At 36.0% G+C, this 22,272-nt stretch overlaps 1 protein-coding gene across 3 annotated transcripts in view; it reads left to right on the top strand.

Moving 5' to 3' along the window:
* The window catches only part of WAC (WW domain containing adaptor with coiled-coil), a 62,371-nt gene that overhangs the window by 3,560 nt on the left and 36,539 nt on the right, over positions 1 to 22,272 (top strand). For all 3 annotated transcript variants that reach the window (XM_059818456.1, XM_059818455.1, XM_059818454.1), the window contains exon 4: positions 21,780 to 21,886. In XM_059818456.1, the coding sequence (XP_059674439.1) occupies positions 21,780 to 21,886 (107 nt within the window). The remainder of the gene's footprint in view (positions 1 to 21,779; positions 21,887 to 22,272) is intronic.

The following is a 22,272-nucleotide window of genomic DNA, read 5'->3' as shown; positions in this document are numbered from 1 at the left end:
TGTTAATAGACTGGGAGAAGGAAGTAGTCCTCAACAGTCTGAGGGAAATTACTAATTTTAAAAGATGAGTATTTGTACTATTTAATGGAAAGAAGTGATTTTTTTTTTTTTTGGTGGTGTTAGTAAGGTTAGTTTGGTTCCAGTTTCAGCTTTTTAAAATATATTCAAAAAAACTGAGGTTGTGTTAAATCCTGTGTATCGCATGTAGTAAACCAAAGCTGAGCAGATGTGAGCAGGAGGATATCGACTTTGTCTTTGATTTAGTAAAACTTTCTGGCAGTATGAGTTGAAGGTAGGTGTTAGAATATAGGTGAAATGCTCTGGTATTACAGACATTTGAATATTGCTAATACGCAAAAGACGGAATCTATAATTTACCATGTTCTCTGTCTATTGGATTACACTGAGGTACTGTTACTGATAGAGTATTGCCTTAGTTTTGCAATTACAGATGTACAGTGGAAAAAATAATAAAAAAAAAATTAAAAATTGCTGAAATTTTTCATTGAAGTCCTAATATGACTGAAGAGTATTCATTGGCTTTGATGCTACTGTAGTTTTCTAGCTTGTTTTCTTTTCTTTTTACACTCTTCTGAGGGAAAAAAAAAGTTTGGTTTTTTTTTGTAATTGCTGTGCATTTCATTATTTTAAAATCAGTGGTGCTTGATTTGGAACTACTACGAAGGTGTTATTGCTGAACTTAACAAAAAAAATCTAATTGAAAAATCTCCAATATTTATTTCCCCAAACTGCATTAAAGTCCCAAACAAACAATCTCTTTTTCTCTCATCCCTTAGAAGACCAAACTGAACAAAAATCTGGAGTATTACTACTGAGCATAAAGCCGAATTAACCTAATCTCTCCCTTTCAAGTCAATGTTTAAAAAGTCACTCCTATATATCTCTTAGTGATTTTTGCTCTGAAGTGAAACAGGAAGATTCACTGGTGCAGCATGCTGATACTTGGGACTCATTTAGTCATGACTGGTTCACTTTTTTTGTGGTGAAGACAAGTGGCTAAATGTCATTTAAAGGTTTAAGCGTACATGTATAAAATGTAAAAGCTATAATTAAATTGATTGGAAATTAATAAAAATGGTATAACTTCCCCCTGCGAGTAACTTTGCTACCTGTATAAAGGTATTTGTTGTTAGAGCTTATTTTTGCAATACTCATGGCAGAATCTTTTCTGTTTGTAGAACTGTAATCCATGGTAAGAAATTCAATTGGTTTCAGTTAAGGTTTTAAAACGTGTTATGGGTAAGCCCTCCATACTGATACAGTGCAAACAAAGCATTTTTCAAAGCTGCTTACTCTATGGTTTCTGTGGAAAGAGACTACATACAGAGACAATTGTTTCTCTGGGGAGAGACTTCCAAGTTTACCTTGGACTAAACATGGTAGAGTACTTGCAAGTTTTTGTTACATCCCTGGTTTCCAAAGAGTACTTGTACATCCAGCATATCAAAAAACTGCAGTAACTTTGTTCTTGCTTTCAGGTCCTTGTGCATGGGGACATTGTCTCTGTGTGCAAGTGTTTAAAACATAATGAACAGCTACCCCCCTCAGTGCATCTCTTATTTATAGGTCAGCTGCTATAGGCAAGTGTGGAGTTTGAAGAGATTAGGGGGTCTTAGGAGACCAACTCAAGTGTAAAGTTCCTTAACAGTAACAAATAGGGACTTAAAGCTAGCATTGTTTACAGGGAATTGAACTACCAAGGGCCCTGTAGGTGTGGAAGAGTGTTTCCATTAAAGAAAAAAGGGAAGTAAAAAGTACAAAGATTTGAGGGTTCTCATGCTTGAGGATGGACAGACTGAGAGCATAGATGATCCTTGTAGGTCTTTTTAAATGCATAAATGAAGTGATATTGGTGTACAGGAAAGAAAACAAAGAGGTCAGGTAAGTAGGGTAGCTTTGGGAATGCTGTAAGGGAGATTATATATATTACTTATGAGTAAAAATTGCAAGATGCAATCCTTGGTAAAAAGGGGAAAATGATGTTTCTTTCTATTTCAGTGTATGGGGCAGAATAACCAACTAAGATACATAGTAGAACTTTGTGCAAAAAAAGTTAGTTCAGTTAAGCCCCATGTACTGGAGAGTTGTTTCTTATTGTGAAGAAGATACTGTTTTGCTACTTTTATGTCTAAGAGACTGAAAAATCTGTGTTTGCTTCATGTCATGATCTTACTGAATTGTTTAAAATAACACATGGAGAGCATTAATATACACAGCATGAAATCTTTTGCTGGATTGTGTGCTACGTAGGCTATTTTAATGACATTTGATTATTACTTCTGATATTTAAATTCCAAAATATAACTGAACTTTTGTGAGTATGTTTCTTTTGCATGGTTTTTTAGTTGGCAATTAAGAATACTGTCAATGACCACTGTTATTGACTGTAATACAGTTCTAAAATTGAAAATCCTACTGCTGTTAGAGACTGAATTGAATATTTTATCTCATGAGTTTGCAGTTCTGTTGAAGTAGTGGTGGGAGCTTCTGTCATGAAGTGTTGGCTTGCTTTGTTTCCAGTGGTTCCTGAAGGAGTTCAGAGTCCTCATAGCAAAGGGACAGTGAACAGCTGGAAACAGAGAGCTAGCTTTTCTTTTCTGTCTTGTCCTCCTCTACTGCAAGGGTTGCTAAGAGGCTAACTGCTGATTAAATTAGCGTGATCATTGACCAGCAGTCAAAAATAAACAGGGTGTTAGGGCAGGTACAAGAGAGTGGAAGCTGCCTGGCCAATGTGCATTGCAAAGAGGAAATTGCAGGGTAGGTGGAAAGAGGGAAGTTGAGAGTAATGAAGCATGGCAAGGAAGAAGCTGGAATAGATTCTATCTAGTTAGTTAGTATTAACTGCTGTTAATGTTAAAGTAATTATTCATTACTATGAAAACTGTTTCCTCACTGTAACTGTATGGTCAAAGCTGGGATGAGAGAAGTCTGTGATCACTAATGAGAGTACGCTCTCCATGAAACATGCTTTGAACACCACCCCCAACATCCAAGTGTTAAGAGGTGATTCACTCCCCTAGTTCCTTGAATATTGGCTGTGTGGATGTCTCTAAAGGAAGCAGGGTTTGGTGGTTGGTTTGTTTTTAAGATAAATACAATTGCTTCCAGGACCATTCATCTCTTAGAAGCTTTTCTCTGGATTAAAAAAAAAAAAAAGATGAAAAAAGTAGATTTCTGTGGTTTTCTAATTTTTAGAAAAGCTTTCTTCCAAGTCTCACTAGTACTACTAGTACCTTCAGTTGAGGGGGGGGTTAATTTTAAGTTTGCTTTAAAATTTTAGAAGTTTTAGATGGAAAGTAGCTTTACATTTACTCAGTATATTTGGTGATGTTTCTGAAGTGAGTTTTTGCTGGATCAGCTGTATAACCATTTTTTTTGTTTGTCACTCTGCTGTGAGGATCTCTAATAGAAAAGAAATCGGAAAGTATGTGATCACAGAATCATAGTAAAGGAATTAACTTGTGTATGTACTTTTTAAATTTTGAGGTTTACAATATTAATGTTCAAAATTGCTTTTGAAGAATGGCTGCAAATCTTGCTTTTAAAAAGCACAGGATGGAAGATACAAAAATCTAATTTTATATTCTTAATATTAGGAAAGAATTGTGATCTTAATATGATGGTATTAAATGCTAAGTCTTTATCCATTTAGGTGGGTGGAGTCCTCTGCGTTTCTTTTCATGAAGTTCAAGTATCTGTTGTGAGAGTAAAGATGTATTAATAGGAGACTTCATCTGAAGTGGAAGCTGCAGCAAATGGCAATAAGCAATGCTGTTCGTTTGTAACTTATTGCTGCAGCCACTTCCCAAAATCCATTGCTTTTAGGACTTTGACATTGGGAACTTCCAATTTCACTTACTATTCTTACTTTCTTCTACTTGCTAGTATATAAAATACAGATCTGTAAATAGGTCCCCTGAAGGTTTCCCTTTATGGTTGGTCTGTTTAAGGAAATACGTATCTTCAAGTGTTTTAAGAACTCATAAACTTAGTTTTTGGATTGTAAGTGCAATTTGTTCAAGTCAGTCTAATAGCTAGACCTGGTAAGCTTTTGCATGTAAGCTTATTCCATGTTCTGGAAAAGGGAAAATAATATCTATATACAAGATTTGTTAAATTTGCTTATCTTTGGTATATGAGCTAATCATAAGCAAATTATTTTTACTTAGCATCATGTTTTCTTAATGTATGCTTCTAGCCTCTAACTTTGCGGAAATGGAATGTACCAGCCTATTAAACTTGTACTTTTGCATTGCTTTTCTGAAGGCGAAAAAAAGCAATGAAAACTGTTAGTTTCTGATGAGCTGCCTGCTAGCAGGCTGTAGTAAAGATAGCAATTTGTAAATTATGTAGCTTTTTTTACTGGGATTACTCTGTGTTCTCTAACAGCCCCCAATTAAAGTTAGTTCCTTAACCACTGTTTGGGACACGGCTGCTTTCTAAGAAGAGAAATATTGGTTATTGACAGTTCATATTTGTTTTCCCTGCAGTTTCTACCTATTCTTTATGAAGTATTGAGTAAGCCAAGTATCATTAAAACTACGCAGAACTTGGAAGAGAAAGCTCTGCCTCTGTTTTGGCTGAGAGGAGGTGATGCTGTAATAACTTTGCTGTGGAAAATAGCAATTCAATGGCACCCAACTTAATGTTAACTACATTTGTTTATGGGGTCAGGCTTTCATATAATTTCATAGGCACTTCCACTGAAAAACCTCTCAATGTACAGAGAAATTGTTCCTTATATAGTTCTTCAGTAAGGAAGAAAACTGTACTGGCAATGAAAGGCAGTTCTCAACACTGATGCTTCTAGGCTTATGCTTTGTCAGTAGTTTGTTGTAGTGTAAAAATGAATCCTTTCTGGACTTAAACGTAGCTCTTGAAAAGAGAGAAACATTTCTTTATATTAAGATTGTTATCCTTTTAATGTTTTCTCTCAAATTATGAAGGGGTCACCAAACTTTGTTGTACTTGACTGCAGGTGTTCTCTGCCGTAACTTCAATATTAGAAGATTCTGTTTCCTTTCTTGAAGACCTTTTACAGACTTCCTAGCTTTTAACAATAAAACTACCCTAGAAAAAACATGTAAGTTCATTAGCTGCTCCTTTATCCCAATAACATTTTGCTAGTAGTAAAAGAATGCTGTTTAGTTCTGAGCTTCTTTTGGTTGTTTTACACATTTTGTGCAGGTTTGCTTTTTTACTAAAGTAGTGTATTTTTCCATTTGAAAGCACTAGTCTAATACAGGGAATTCATGTCTAGATTTTGACATGAACCTGTATCCCTTCAGTACTTTTGCCTATTAAAAAAATCCTAACTGCTATTGTGGCTTACCAAATTTTTGCTGAATATTTTATCCCTTTTCTGAAATCAGAAATTTCTGCCTGCAGTTGTATGCACAGGGAGTTACCGTAGGCTAACATTTTTATTTACTGAAATTTTTTTGGAAGTGTTGCTTTGTGAAACAGTATTTTGAAAACCATTCATCTGTAGTAAGTGGAAAGTCTGTGGTAATGAATATGTAAGGAACAAAATTGCATCAATTTCTGAAGTGTAAGCTTCTAAAATAAATTGCTGATCCTGCAAATTTTAAACACTTCCTACATTATGCCAAGACATCTCTTGAATCTGATACTCAACTATTTTCCCGCTGCAGAAAGTTTTTTCTCAGACTTTCAACAGCAAAAAAAAAAAACAAACCTAAACCAGCGAAATAGCCTGGAATTCTCCTACATCCACTTTTGCATCACTCTTTTCCTCTTAGGCAGTGTTTAATTTTTCTCCCTACTTTCAAGCTTGTGAAGCGAGATACATGTTTTAAGGCACAAATTGTACTTGCCTACTGACTAGAAGTAGACTCCTGGAACAGTATTCAAGAATAATGTCCAGTTGGAAAGTCTGCTTTCCAAGTTACTGGAAAGGGAGATAAATTTTTGAGCAGATGACTGACAAGAGACCACACTATGCACTCTTCTTATCAGATGGGTTAAGAGACATCTGGTAAGCTTTTGTGGCCTTGACTTATGTTTCCATGCATGCAGCAATATTATATTGTGTTTGAAATTAATGGCAAATAAGAAGCCTAAAGGCCTTTGTTGATTAGGCCGCATGTTACTTTGGGATAATCATTCAGTTCCTTACTGTGATGACTGTAATGAGAAGAGTTGCAAAGGAACGATATGGCAAAGTTTAATGGTGTAATTTTTTCTGCCCCAATTTTAAAACATAACTAACTTTGTTTCTGCAGCAGAGGTATGATAAAAATTTTAACATCCTGCTTTTGTCATCACTCAAAAAAAGAGATGTAATGCAGTATTGAAGTGCTTCATGACAAGGGCAAGGCAGTCAGAAATATGAACAATTAGTTTCCAGAGCTAAATTCCCAGTGTCTGAAGGGCAGCAGGAATCTTCAAGAGTCTTCTTTTTGTCTAAACTTCTGTCATTAATTTTCTGATACATGTCAACTAACTTCTCTGACCTGCTATCTTGGGTAGACATGAAATAGGCAATTCTTAGCCACTGAGGAAAATATTTTGAGATCTTTAAGAAAACATTGTTTACATTGTATGTTTTATAGATCAAAACCTGGCAACTGATATATCCCAAAACTATAAAACTTGTGATCATCAAATTTTTATTTTTTTTTTTTTAAATGTGCATAGGTTTGCTCTTGGACTTCAGTAATAACATTTTTTTTCTATCTACAAGGAAGAAATGGTAGGATCATTTATACACTATCAGTAATTTGATACTGAATGGCAAATAATAAAAACTGCTCACTAGTACAGAGCTAGCTAAGTTATGCAAAAGTGAAAATTCTGATTAATCTACAGGAATATGTAAAAATGGTCCACTGTGTAAAAAGTTACAGGAAGGAGATTATAGGAAGGAGAGTAAGACTTTACAGAAAGTAGATACTGTGCAGAGAGATGACTCTTAAAACAGACATGAAACTCATACACAATTAAGAGCATAAATATTGAGTGCAGTATTAGCCAGAAGGGTTATATGATCTGAGGAATATCAAGTAGGACTAGAGAGATTACCTTTTAGTGCTAATGTGACAGCTGCTGGAATATGGTCTCTGTTTTGATTCTCACCGTTCAGAAAGTATGCAAAACTGCAGATTTTCAGAGAAGAGCCAAGAAAATGACTGCAATTGAAACTCATGCATTAGGAGAGACTTGAAGAGCTCTTGGTATAGTTACAAAGGAAACATTAAGGGTTTGTTTGATTAATAATTACAGGGGAAAAAAATGGCATACTTACGAGTTCTTGAATGTAGCAAACAAAGGTGAAAGATCCAGTTAGCTTAACATAAATATTCAGAAAACAGAAATTTGGCACAATTTTCAGTGTTGTTAGTGACAATTGGAGTGACGTATTGTGATGAATTTTGCAGGGGTGGAAGTTTTGAAACTGGATGACTTAAAGACAATTTCTAAGGTTTGTTTCATGCAGAAAGTTCAACTAGTTGATTAGAGGTCTGCTGATAGATAAAACAGTAATGTGAATATTTCTAGTTTAAATGTTGTAGATTAGTGGACTTCAAATTGAAAGGGATTAAAAGTTGTTAATTAACTTTGTAAGTAGCATTTCTGTGATAACTTCCCCCCCCCCCAATGGTTGATCTTGTCTCACAGCATGTGAGGATTATGAACCTATGAATGTGTTTCATATTGCTTTGTAGGATTTTCGGTCATTGAGATTATGTTGTTTTGAGTGCCGTTGTGGGGTCAGGTGGAGCTATGATGGATGTATTGGCAGTAGAATTCAGTATTTGCCTGCTGCACTGGTACAGTCTTAAGTTCTTGTTTTCTTTGCCAGAAGAACTTGTTACAGAAAGGTTGACGTGCTTATCTCACATGCTTTTTAGAGTGATCTATAAGGCCTTTCTCTTCCCCCCTCACCATCTCCCAGCATACATTTGATTTCAAAGTTAAATTTGTGAATATGAAAGTTGGAGAGTAATTGATAGCTTCTTTAGATAAAGATTTCTCCTTGGGATAGAGAAATGCTGTACTCCTTAAACGTGTTGTGTGTAGATCATGTTTATGCAGGATAATGTGAAGTGAATTTAGAGAATAATGAAACTAAAATCCTCTTTTTTTTTTTTCTCCCCCAAAAGTATGGGATTACATTTAAAAGCTGGTTTAGGTTTATCAAATTCTGTAGTTTCTGTTTCCACATCTTTTCTTCTTATTTACTACAGTTAAGGTTTTAGTTTAAATGTACTGAGAATTAAAACAGATTTAGAATCTATTTTCTTCTGAATTCTGATACAGAAGTTTTCACTCAACAGAAATTATTACTGTGTCTTGCAGAACTTCTTGAAGAGGCATGTTATAGGCAGAAAGAACTCGTAACATGTATTAAATAAAGCTTTCCTTTAAACAGTCAACAGTCTTTGCCAGGACAGCTTTCAAATATTTAAGATAATAAAGTCAAGATACACAATGAATTAACCAAATGAAACTGTAGTCAGTGTTTTTTTTTTTCTTGCTTCCATATGAAGTCTACTGACCTATCTAGATATTTTTCTTGTAATTCATTGTGACCATAAAGGAAGGCGAGAGGCTAATTGGACATAGGACGAGGGCTTGACAGTGACATCTGGTTCCTTGCTACCCATTTTTCTTATTCCTGTCCTTAGCTTTAACTTTGGCTGTGAATGTGAGAAACAGATCTGGGTTTAGAGACTACGATGGCTACAGGGTGAGATGAGAAGCAGGATAAACTAGGTTACTTCTGCTTATATAAAGATTAAACCAGTTTTATTTAAATCTTAAATAAGCCAATATTGAATGGAAATCAGTCACAGATCCTTTTTGGAGTAATTTTACTAACATTTTGAAAAATAATAATAATAATAAAGCCTGATCATGGTTGAACTAGTACAGGGTCTTACTGGGGAGAAAATATAAAGGAATTCTAAAGAAATTGGTAAAATTACATTTTCCTATTTTTTTAGTATTTGTGATACTTGTTTTTTAAAAATGCAGAAAAAGCTGTACGCTATGAAAGCATTGTGTCATTTCATATGTTTATGTATTTGGTTAGAAAATGTTAGCTGCATGTGTTTGATCAGTTCATATCTTCTCTGGTTTTAGGAGGCAGTGGTTGAAGGCATATGATTTTTGTGGCTCAGGAAATTCCTACTATAAAATCAGTGTGGGTTGTTGTTTTTTGTTTGGGTTTTTGGGGTTTTTTTTGTGTGGGTCCATTCGATAACATGAAATTCCTTGTTACCATTTTCTTACTTTTAGACAGTTAACATAGCTACTGAAAGTGTAATCGAAAATGGCTCATCTATGCCTCCTCAGGGGCAGGTGATTAAAACCCCGAATGCTGCCATGTTTATGTGGGGAGGCCTGACTCCTTTTGCATGTGTATAGAGCTCAGCTAATAGAATAGAAGTTCCCACCTAGTGGTTCCTGAAAGGGGAATGATGTTGGATCACTTCGATAAATTAAGAGGAAGAAAATTTATTTAGCTGTGTCATCTTTGGATGTGTTTTTTAATCCCAAATACCATACATCTTGAATTTACTACTGCTTGCTGTTTTCCCTTGAAGAGTGTACTTCAAAACTGTCACTGTCATTACTCCGTACAGTTGTTTTGTCTGAGAACCTGCCTACCAGAGAAAAGCTTGTGAAAAGATAAACTGTGAACGTGGTCTTTAATTTCTGCAGAAAAAAAATGCAATCAGCTAATACTTAGAAATGTTTGTTAATATATAATTTTTTTTAGTAAAATCTGGAGTAATTTCTGGCCTGTTTTAGTGAAGTGAGAGCTTCAAATTTATTCTCTAACTGCCCCTAAAGATTTGAGATTTCAGTGATTTTGGTTTTGACAGTGGTGTTCTTTAATCTGCTTATTCCAAGAATCTGAAGATCAGCCTTTTTATTAAAAGAAGACATAATTTGAAAAAATATCCATAGTAATGAACATGTTAATATTAGACTTTACTAGATTCAAGCTAAGTTATTGTGTTAAATTGCCAGCATTGGCGCTTGCTTATGGAAGAGATCTCAGCATAGTTAAACTTCTAAAAAAATCCCTCCTGCCCCTTTTTCAAACCTGTTACATCTGTTCCTGTAAGAATTTCAGTATCCTTAGTAAGATTAAATTATTTTTTTTTTAAAGCTTTTTTTTTGAAAGAGAAACTGTCTATATTTCACCATAATATCATAGAAAACTGATATATTTAGGCATGTTGGGCTTTCTGAAAATATTTTGAAGCAGCAGTACTTATACTCCATCCCAGTTAAACAGATGAGTTCCTTTCCCTTGTTTTCCTGGATTTCTTAAATATCATGCTGTTTTATGTCTTCCAAAGCAATGATCTTCAGTGCTTTCCTAGGTAGATTTGTTACTGAGTTTGTTAGAGTAGCAGAGTTACAAATTATTCATGTCTTATCAGTAGCAAAAGCAGAGAAAGGAGATTATGATCTGCCCTGCTCATCTCATCTGTTATCTTTCAAACATACCTATTCACTCCCAAATGTGTAAAAAAACCCAAAGAATACTTTTTTGTTAAGGCATATAATTATAACTAATGCACATTTGTACATAAACTCTTCTGTACAAATTAGGCAATGCACTTTACCGATTTTTTTTCTACTGTATTTATTTCACGTAATTATGTTTTTCTGGATGATGGTGTGTTCGTGTCGGGTATCCCCCTTGAATAACATCAGCGGGAGTTCAGATCTCTTCTAGTTAAGTAGTTTGAGTAGTGTGCTCATTCAGACATCTGCACCTGACAGGTTAACACAGACTTAATTTTTAAAACAGCTCATTTCTTTTGAAAGAATACTATTTCTACTTGACTTAATAAAAGAAATAATATGATCCTCTTCCAATTCCAGTAGTGTAAATTTCACCTCTTTCACTGTCAAAACATGGCCTATACTAATGATTGCAGTCTCTGTATAGTCCTTTTGAAAGTGTTTGCTTAACTAGGGAAATAAAATGAAACACTTAGGCAACCAGACAGTCTTAAAACAGATTTTCAGTTTGTAGACATAACTTTAGCTTTTGTGGAGACACACATTTTCTGCTAGTAAGGAAACTCCAGGAAAGAACAGTTGAATTTTAAGTATATGTTTAAGAATTATTTAATGGGAAGAGGGAGGAATTGTCTTGTCAGCTACTGTGCTTTAGATATTTGAAAACCCTATTGCACCATACCTTTATTAAGCCATGCTAAACATCCAGTCTGAAACTAATGGTTGGACTTGATGATCTTGTAGGTCTTTTCCAACTGTAATGATTGTGTGATTCTGTAAAGCTGTGAATCCATCGTATTAAACCCACAGCACTATATATATTAATTCTTAGGTGGATCCTTGCATGCTGCATCCCTCCCACCCCAAGCCCTGGGCCAGCATTCCTTTTTTTAATGAAGAACTTCTGTGTGGCAGAAATTGATTTGACTTGTTTTTTCAGAATGTTATTAGCATCTCTTGTTTTCAAAACCAATTCCCAGTTGAAGAATAAATAAGCATAAAATTAAAATCTTTATACTTGTTGCATATTTATACTGCAATAAATACATATGTGGTATAGCATGTCCTGAACTGAGAGTACTTTGTCTAAGCCTAATCATTTCACAAGTTATCACGTAAAAGTTTATTGAGCAACTGCTGTTTCTAACACTAAATATTTTCAAGTTAGCTTGCTTATTTATGATGAGTTACTAAAAATTTCACAGACATTGCTGTAGTATTAGAAGAGAAGTAAAGTTCTCTTCAACTGGCAAATATATTAATATCACTTAAGCAGTGACCTTGTATTGAAGTGGAGTTTGGTTCTTGTCAGATATGGTTATTAAGTAACTGGAGGATGAATAAGGCTTTCTTGTGTTAACCTACAAAACAAAAATTAAATAGAACTCAATGAGGCAAAATTCTGCATGCCTTTGGAGAGTAGTAAAATTTGATGTATCTTGAGATATGAATTCGAGATAATGCAACTTACAGTTAATATTTTTAAGACACATTTAAGAAAGGAGATATACAGCGTCTTTTTTTGTTCTTGCCTTTTTTTAATGTGGTTAGGTATTGATTCTGCTACAGCATTTTTATTAAGGATTAAGTGTGATAGTTGTGTCTGTGACTAATGTTTTTGCAGGATTGCAGTAGTGTTTTGTAAAAGACACTCCTTTTTTAATCTTTCTACAACACCATGTGTTTGTAGAGTTGCTGATTCTGAATGGTGCATGCTCAATTGAAATGAAAGGAACTTTTAAGATGGGATTAAGGTTGCAAGCATTTGTCACTGCATAGCACTATCTATGTTCAGAAGAAGCTGCAACTTCATCTTCCTTATTTTAAACCGAGTAATGGAAACTTTCCTGCAAGTTAATTTATAAGTAATATTGCGTTCACAGAATCGTCTGCTTAAAGTTCTTTGTTCTCAAGAAACTATCCCCAAAACGTTAAAAGAAAATTGAGAGTTGCTAAACAACATGGCCTTTAATCTTATTTTTGCTCAGAGGATTTTGTCAGGGAGATTTAAGTTGTCGTACCTTGCTTAATTGGTTGGAGCTTCTGAGTGGGAGTACTAATTTGGTGCTGTTGATACATAGAAAATGGAGGAGTAGTCTTAGAGCTGTATTCTTGCCACTGCTTTTTTTTTCTTCTTCTTTGTAAGCAGGAATTGTTTTGCATGACCTCTAACTTTATTCAAACTTCTGTCAGTGATGACCAGTGTATGGTGTATCACTCTTTCATAGTATTACTGTGCTGTTTGCAATCTTAAAGCATTGGAAAACCCAGTTTTTAGGTGTCTGCACTTAAGCAATTTCCATCTTATGTCACTGAGGTGTATGTTGTTAAACATTGGTGTTTCTTCCAATGCATTTGTTCTATGTTCTTTGGGAAGCTCCTTGAATGAAAAGTAAAAATTGTGACACACCCCGCCCCCCCCTACACAATGTTAAGGCATTTGTTTATCTAGTTTTAGTAACCTTTAAGCCTAATTTTCAGAAAGCATTTGAGCATGTGCCTACTGGTAATAATTTAAAAATACCCCAGATGACTAATATATTTTTTTAGAAATGCCTTGAGTTCTCTAGTTTTTCTTTCTTGGGTTTTGAGACAAAAACTTTGCGAAATTGGAATTATCTACTGACATTTAATGTGTATTAGTGATTGCAGAAATATTCAGGGGATCTGACAGAAGTGGAATAATTTTGGTTTTTTGTGACATGCATGAATATACTTTTATGCACACTCTTTTCTACTAAGTGAACAGTTTCTCCATCTTTGTGGTAACTGCTTATTATCAGGTGCTTAGCCATAAAGTTAGTTTCTACTTATGACCCAGATTAAAAACCTTGGTATACTTTATTTGACATAACCTGAAATCCTGTTCACACCTTTCTCGCTGTATTTATGTAGTGGAGTTTTTATCGTTTGAGGACGATGGGATTGGACCAATCTGAGGCACGAACTGGTGGCAGTCAGTCTTCTGCTTACTCTGAGTTAATCACAATTGTGGAAGTAGTGTTGCCTGAGTTAGGGTGGTGCATTGTTGCAGTGCTGTTGGACTTCCATTACTGAACTTGCATCTCTTAGTACTGTATTACAGTATGTTCATGCGAGGGCTGATCATTTGAGTTTCATGGTGTGTTTCTGGGTAGGGCTTGGAAGGGGGAAATTCAGTCTATTGCCCATATGCTGTGCTGATCCATGCTGGAGTTAAGATAACATCATTATTAGTTCCTGGTAAGGATTCTGGCTGTCAGTTTAACGCTTCCCATTTTGCGTGTCATAATAATTAAAAAGCCCCTTTCTGTATGAAGCTCTCATTTGAGGACAGAAGAACTTCTCTTGTGCACTCTCTTACACTGTGTTAGGGATGTGAATGTTTTCTGAGCTACAGTCAAGTATGAAAGCATAGTTTGGCTTTATTCTCAGCTACCTCTAGTTTCTTTTTAGAGGAATGTCCTACTACACTTAATACAAATGTGATAATGTTAATATGTGTGGCAAGATTAAAAAGACTTTTTAAAATTGACTGCCATCAGTGATGGTGTAGCAGGGAGTTCGTTTTTTGTTTAATACATTGAGATCTTTTGGGGTCATGAGCTAGAGAGTTAGGAATATGACTGTGTTGCTGAAGTTCAGAGTACTTTTTCATGTTTTCCATGGGTAAAATTGCTTAAGCTGCTCTTTCAAGTTGATGGTTCTCAAATAAAGTAGGTGCCTTAGACATGTTAAGCAGTGTTGAGGATGTTGCTAGCACTTTTATTTTTTTATTAGGTGACCTGAACCCAAAGGGAGGAAATAGCAAATGTAAATCTGAAGAATTTGTTGTCCACTTAGAGTTCTGATTTTCACATAAAATCAACTTGTAGATTTCAATTTGTTTAAAAGTATCTACTTTAGTAACCTTTGGGTCTTTCTAAGGTGTCCTTATCAGAAAGGTTTAGAAGCTGGTTGGAACTTACAGGCAAATTCTTTCAAATTATACTGCTTAATGCACTTACAAACACTTACAGTGATGGTAAAATTATTTGTCCAGTCTTTTGCTTATTTTTGTTTTAATGATTGAGATATCAAGAAAACTGCTATTATACTAGTTTTTTTGAAGAAGAAAGTTGGTAGGGATTTGTCTAGACTGCGGTGGAAATGCATGTGTCATCCCTTTGGCTTTTTTGAAGGCTATGACTTGGGGCATCTGAGTATTGGATCTTCCAGAAACTTAATGGATTCAGTGGACTTAGAAAATGATCAGATTCACTGAAACAAGTTATGTATAAGTTGAATAGTGATTTGTCACTGCTACCGGGAGGTGGGCTGAGGGGAGGAAGAAAACAACCCCAAAATTAATTAAATAATTTTGCTGTAGCTGTAACAAGGAAAGGAGCAGACTAGAAGGGGATGGTTAGACAAAACTAAGTTTATATCTGTTCTACCAGTGAGGACAACCCAAGCTGTTACATCCATTTAGACTGAAGTACAACCCTAGGAAAACAGTCTGTCTGTTAGCTGCTGGAGTAGTAAATCACCGAATTGTTACGTGAGAACTCAGAAGTTTGAATTTAATTTGAGCCATTTGATTACTGCCTTTTGCTTTTCTTTTTGATGGCCAGATAACTGGTTTTCTTTCTAGAGCAGTTTTACTGTTTGCCCTAAAACTTTAGTTTCTGAAATAAATTGGGCAGATCTAATAAAAAATAAAAAAATGTAAGCAGAAGACAGCAAAATAGCAAACTACTGTTATGTTATGCAATGTGTAAGATAAAATTTGAAGCTAGTCTTTTTCATTTTAATAATCAGTAATATCTTGGCATTCTTTGAGTATTTAATTAGTAAAACAATACGAGTCCTTGACGTCCATTGATTTACTTCTCCTGACTTTTCCTTCTTGAGGTGTCATTTTCTTACTATCATTTTAGAATAAAAACTATTATGAAGAAAACTGTATGCTTACAGTACCATTTTCATCCCTTACTGGTCATTTGTCCCACTCCATGTATGTAGAACTCTTGGTCTGTTTATACTAACATTTTGGAATAACTTCCATGAAATTTTGTATGTATGGTAACTTGGGAGAAAAAAGTGAAAACTTCTTTACATTGAGACGATTATCCTGTGAATAAAACATTACAAAACAGCACAGACTTTGCTGTTCTGGATAGGAGATACAGTAGGAGAGGAGGGCAGGGGACGAAATAAGGCTTTGTAAGCTCTTTTGGTCATAGAGCTACTTGTTGACTGGTATAAAACATTGATTTTGGGGGGCATAATGAGTATGTAATTGGGCAGTTGGGCAGTACAGTGATCAGGCTAGATTTTCTTTCTTTTGGCAGAGCAACTGTGCATTCAACTTAGTATGTTACGAATTTCTGGAAAATGTTATTGCACAGTTGGTGTATTCTCCACAGTTGGTGTATTGCTCTGCTAGAAAAATTGCAAGTTTTTATGCTTTTAGTTGCCTGTGGAAGGCAGCCATATTTTATTTCAATACAGCAGGCCACATAAAAATGCAGCGAAGAAAAATTGTGTTTTGTCTTATTACTTTTACATGTGGCAAATAAAAATGGCCATGATAGGCTGTTCAGTTACTGCTGAGATGTTGGGTATTGTGTTTCTATTGTGTTACTTTTCCCCCCCCCATATGCAGAACTTTAGAAAGTGTTCTGCATAAAGATTTGCACTGAAGTAACAAAGATGTTAGTTGAAATACACTTTAGACATTTAATTTAGGCTTATCCTAGATAAATTTCAATCATTTTCACTGTTTAAACAAGTCTTAATTAGTTATCCCCATAAAATATCATTGCAATAAACTATCTTGCTGTTAAGTTTTCTCTGTTAACAGATAATTAGTGTCTGTCAGTTGGGCAGTATTTGTTCTGTTGAGGACATTCAAGTTCTAATATTGTCTCTAGTTTAATGAATTTGAGTGCATATTAGCTAAGAGGTGGAACATGGAGTCATAGAACAGTATGTATGGAGTTGAAACAAGTGGAATGAACTTCCTTGATTTTTCTGCTGCTCAGTGTTTCCTTCCATGCCTGGTTTCTGGGCACAGAAAAGAAGACTCTCCTAGAGCCCTTTGTGAATCCCTGTTCCCTCTGCAGGGAGTGAAGGGGAGGACTGCCTTTTAGTTCCAGTTACAGCTCTTGTACTCCTTACAGCTAGGGAGCATTTTTCATGCTTCTTGCCCAGCTGATGAGCATTTGTAAACTTTCCTTTGTATTATCTGCACTGACACTTTTTATTATGGACAGAGGGATAGTTAGGATATTAACAAGTTATTTGTCTGACTGAAAAGGAAACATAAATGCTCTATCTATGTTGGACTATATAAATATAGTGCAACACTATACTGTACTACTGCAACTACTATTTGTGCCTGGCTAAAATCTTGGGTGTGAGTGGAGGCATGTGAACTTGTTTACTGTCTAATTTCTCAGTGTACATTTGTTTGAAGAGGATGAAAAATAGCATTTTTGTTTTTACTGCTTGCTGATCTGGATCGTAGGTTATCTTTTGAAGATAACTAATGTGTCTCAGTGTTCTGACTTGTGCATTTCAGTTGGAGATTTTATATTTATGATACTGTATAATGTTATGAGCTAAAAAGAGTTTTAATTAGGATAAGACACTTGGATGCCACAGGACGGTACGGAATGGCACGGTGATGTATTTGACTCTTCTAATCAAGCAGCAAGAAAAATTATTTTATCTGGTTATAAATGGATGCTGTAGATGCTAGTATAGGTGTATAGGTTTTGGAAAGGAAAGAGTTTAAGCTTGTTCTTGAAAGATGGCAGGGGAGAATGGAGAGAAATCAGTTGCTTCATTAGAGCAGTCTGATCCTTAGCTAACTCAGAATTTCAACTTCATTTCACAGACTTGAAGTGGTGTTAATGGAGACATTAATTAAATGTGATAATTACTAGAGAAAGTTGACTATGTTGCAAAATGGAATATTTTTATTTCACCCTATGTTATGTCTGTTTTCCAAGTCCAGCGTAGTGTTAAAGCCTCATTGCAGGTCAAACTGTCTGGGATTCAGCAGTTTGGAACTGGAAACTAGTTATGAAAATGTTGTTAAAGTGAGTCTTGGCGTGGCAGAACCTCAATTCTGTAGTAGGCATTAAGTCTCAGCCTGGTTTTTGAATTGGTTCCCAGAACCATGCTTTTTGTGCTTTCTGCTGATTTTCATGCATTAATGAGGAAGATGTGATTTTTTCATTTGAAAGGCTTGAAGATGGTTATGATAATTTAACCTTGATTCTGACCTACTGTATGACCTGTTCATCACTAGAGATAGCGCTAGTGAAGGCTTGCTCATATGGCTGCACCACTACAGTTTTATGTAACTGTAGTGCTGATGCCCTTCTTGGCCATCTTCCAGTTAGGAATAGCTCTTTACAGATTTAACTGCTTCCAAAATAATGATTAAGCTGAGGAAAGTCACAGTCATGGTGCAGTAAACGTTTCCACAGGGAGTTCTGTAACTGAATTGGAGGATTTATAACACAATATGAATTTCCCTATGGTGCATCAAACGTGTATTTGCAATTGCTGAATCTTAAGGTATGCTAATAAGCATTTTAAAGACAAGTCTTTTTATCCCTCTTTCTTGAAGAAAGTGGGACTAGTAAGGAAGGTCTAACTGTAAGAGGAAAGGGCAAGGAGTGCTATAAGGGAACGTCTTGCAGCACAGTAAAGTGCTGTCTACCTTGTCAGGCCTTATCTGGGGTATGGACTAATCTTAGTGATCCTGTTCTCATTATCTGCTTTGCCAGGCATGCAGCTGGGAGACACAGAGCTGATTGCAAGTCACAGCCACCTTAAAATGGTTCAGGGTTAGGCATTGCTAGTGGTGAAAGCTAGCATACAAGTAAACGGGAACACCCCTTCTTTTCAGAGGTAGACCTTGTGAATTGCTCTCTGCATACTATTTTAACTTGGTGGCCTTTTAAAGATCTTGAGCAACTTTCCCTGGCAACCTGAGCTGGCAGTGCTTGTTTGGCTGGGTTGCCAGAATTCTTAGGTGACTACTATGCAGGTACATACCTTTTTATACTGAGGCAGCAAGGTTTTCCTATGTGGTAAATTTGGTGATATGGTTTTGGTGTTTACATATGATTTTTAGGCCCTTAACTTGTATGAAGTGCCTAAAACTCTTCTCCAGAACATTGTCTGCTTCTGTCTTGGAAGCTTCCGAACAGCAAACATCAGTGTGGCAGACCTTTCATATGCTCATTCCCTTGAAGTTTGGGTACTGATCCAAACGTAAAGTGGTATTATGCATAAAATAAAATGGAGGTATGGAGTGAACCTGCACCTGTAATTACACTGTGTAATTGTCCTAGACACCATCAGGTATGTATTTGTGGTTGGCCTTTGTAAAAGCCCATGTAGCTTGTCCTGGCAACCCAAGGCAATCGGTATTGCTGGAGCAGCCATGGCCGGTTTTTATGCAGCTGAGGCCAGCTCAGGTGGGGCAGGACTCCTGATTCAGGGCAAGTCCATGGGTGTGCAGCCTGAGAGTTCTGCTAGGAGGACTGCAGCTCAGCGCAGAGGCCCAGGAGCTCCTTACGAAGAAACTGCCGCATAGTAGGCGTTTCTACTTTTGGGGCTGGCTGTAGGTGGTGTGACTGCTGCAGCCACTCTGATACTCTTTCTGAGGTGTTCTGTGACTCAGTGCTGGGGCTGGGAACCAGGGCGGCAGGGAGCAATGTGAAATGGTGAGGGGATGCTGCTGAGCTGCCAGACCACATGGGGGCTGAAAGTCTGCTCAGTGAGTTTGGGGGGTTTGTTTATGGGCTGGATGGAATTGGCTTTAAAGGATTTTATGGATTTAATATGTATGTTGTTGGCTTGTATTCATGTTTAGAAAAATGCATGTTAGATTAGATTCACTGTGGCAGTGCGTTTAGACCACTACAGTATTTAAAAATCACCAACTATATCTTGAGTACGCTGAACAAAGTGTAGTGCTACTGCATCCATGGTACGGGGTTACAGTAAATTAACTTCATTGGTGTTTTCTGAAGTGACTAACATCAAACTGTTCAAACCAGCCATAGCATAAATTTTCATCTTGTTTTTTTCTTTAAAAAGGGAGATGATTTTACCTCATAGTAGGAATGAACTAATATGTCTGCATTAAGCAACCTGCAGAAATACATGAAGAAATTTGATTGTTTAATCTCAGTAGAGTTTGGGAAGGGAATAGTAAATAAATAAAGACTTAACAGAATGATTAATGTGAAAATATTAAATAGCTATCTCACTCCATAATCAGTGTCTAAAAAAAAAATAAAGACTGTTGGTGTGACTGATTGAGGAGTACAGTTTTGTAATTACAATATGCTTTTTGCATACATTTAGGGGAACTAAATGTGTCTGTTTTTATAACTGTATATTAAAATGTAAATTTTGGAATTTTCTAATGTACATAACATGTAAAGTCGTATAATTCAGTAGAAGCTCAATTTTTTTGTTGTTATTCGCATGCATCACAAGCATGTGATGTGAGTGTTGCTTTGACAAGCTTAAGTTACCCCCATGGTAAGTCATTCCACCTGGCTCTGAGCGTGCAAGGTACTTTTGGTATAGGACTAATTGTCTTGCTTTTGGAAGGCTGTATTGAGGACAAGGCTTTTCCCCGCCCCCCCCCCCTTTTTTTTTTTAACCCCTAGATCTTTAAAGACAATGACATACGGGGTTTAGCCAAAATAGTGTAGGAAAAGGTTCAGAGTTACTGATGGTTCACATTGCAGTAACTCATGTGTGTGCAAATCAGCCTTTAACTTTTGTAGGGTACCTAACAGGTTAGTCATGGTGTACCTCTTTGCTTTTGTGATGGACTGTTTTTCTAACCTGCAGGGTTAAAGGTGGGGAGGACGAAATTTGAAATAGTGATTTTTGTCAATGCTTGTGTAGTCAGAAGGCTCAAAAGATAGAATTTGCATTTTAATCTCTCCCATTCTGCATCATGATATATCATTTAGTCATCTTCTGAGTGTGTGACTGTCAGAAGACTTAAAAAAAAAAAAAAAATTTGTTTTAATGGCTCCATTCACTCCCACCTATCGGTTCACTATGAGCGGACTGTTCTTTGTTGTAGTTGCCCATAAGATACAGCCTTTGTCATGTGCAGAGCTCTTTGACTTTGACTTCGTATTTAGATTGCTGTTGAGTATGTGAAGCTAATGGTACCTAATGTAGTATCCCTGGGTATTTAGAAACTTCTCAGTAGGCAGAGGAAAAATAAAGGCAAAGAGAGTGTTGTATCTGGAATATCTAGGTTTTTCCCTGAACTGTGTAAGAAAATTATTTTTCTTAGTTTGATGTGATTTACATGAACATTTAAAACTTAGGAAGAGGAAATAATATAAAGAAGAATGGAAGAGTTTTTACTTGCTTAGAAATTTTTGAGGAATGGAAGGCCTTAAAAACAGGGCGTTTAAAACAAGATTGCAAAGGGTTTAATAGATGGCTTTGTTTAATTGTAATTAGAACTGTACAGGTGTAATTAGTGACTTGAGCTTAGGCACAAATGTAGATTAAAAGGTGTTGAGAATTATCTGCCTTCTCATTTCCCAGCTGTTCTTTTGTGTTGAAGTATTTTCATGGCGAGGAAGAAAACTGGGTTACCTTAAGAAGCAGTTGTTAGGGAGGCCGGAAGCAGGTAGCGGTTTGGGAAATGCTGCTTTTGGTATCTAGATGTCGATACCTGTACTGTAGAGACTGAGGTACAGGGAAACTAATTTAATCTATATGCATAAACAGAAATAGTTACCTAGAACCAGGTACAAGTAGTCTCAAAAGTGTTAAGAAAACAGCATTGCTCCAGTGAACTTGAAACCTGATTTTGTGTATCTATCTGTGTAGGCTGTTGATAAACCCATTTAAACTTTCTGACTTAATGTTGAGGGGAAAATGTCTCTTAATTTCCGAATTGACATGTTAGGACTCCTCCAACTATCAAAAAATATAAAGGCTGCTTGTTTGTTTTTAGAGGAATGAAGTTTGAGTAAGACTAGTGAAGGGACATACCACATTATTGTAACTAGAGGGCAAAGTGAGCTTTACGCTGTGTGAAAAAGAAGCATGTGTATGGTCTCCTGAAGTAATTCTGCATCTGAACTATGCTGTGGTCCAAGATGTGGACAACTTGCCTTCTCCCCTCCCCTCTCCTTTCCCTTTCCACCTCCTTAGAATGCAGATGATTGATTTCTTTGAAAACACACATAGTGACCAGTCTTTCTTTTTTCCTTTAGGGACCAGTTACTCTCCACAAGAAAATTCACATAACCACAGTGCTCTTCATAGTTCAAACTCACATTCTTCTAATCCCAGCAATAATCCAAGCAAAACTTCTGATGCAGTGAGTATTTGTGATTGGTATTCATCCCTGTGTCACCCCATTCATACACACTATATTTTCATCATTTTGCCTCAAACAGGCGGCATGTACATTACGTGCTTCATTGAGTTTTCCAGCATCAGTCTTTATTTTATAAACACTCTGTAAACCCAGGCTGCAGTTGCTATATGTTGTAAAACTATTCTAATTGATAATCATTAGAGCTTTGAGGTACCTGTTTTGAATTTTAAAATACTAGATTATCGAAATGAGGTAGATATCGAGAGAAACATTTTCCATGAACTTGGGGAAAAAGTAAAAAAATTTTACCATTCCCCATGGTAAATCTAGAGAAGACAGTATGATTTTACTTATTTAAGATGCATTACACATTGTGAATTTTAGTC

This window comes from Gavia stellata, chromosome 6, assembly GCF_030936135.1.
Source record: "Gavia stellata isolate bGavSte3 chromosome 6, bGavSte3.hap2, whole genome shotgun sequence".
Taxonomy (NCBI): domain Eukaryota; kingdom Metazoa; phylum Chordata; class Aves; order Gaviiformes; family Gaviidae; genus Gavia; species Gavia stellata.
Note: the sequence above shows the minus strand (reverse complement) of the source record. Positions and strands in the feature narration are given on the sequence as shown.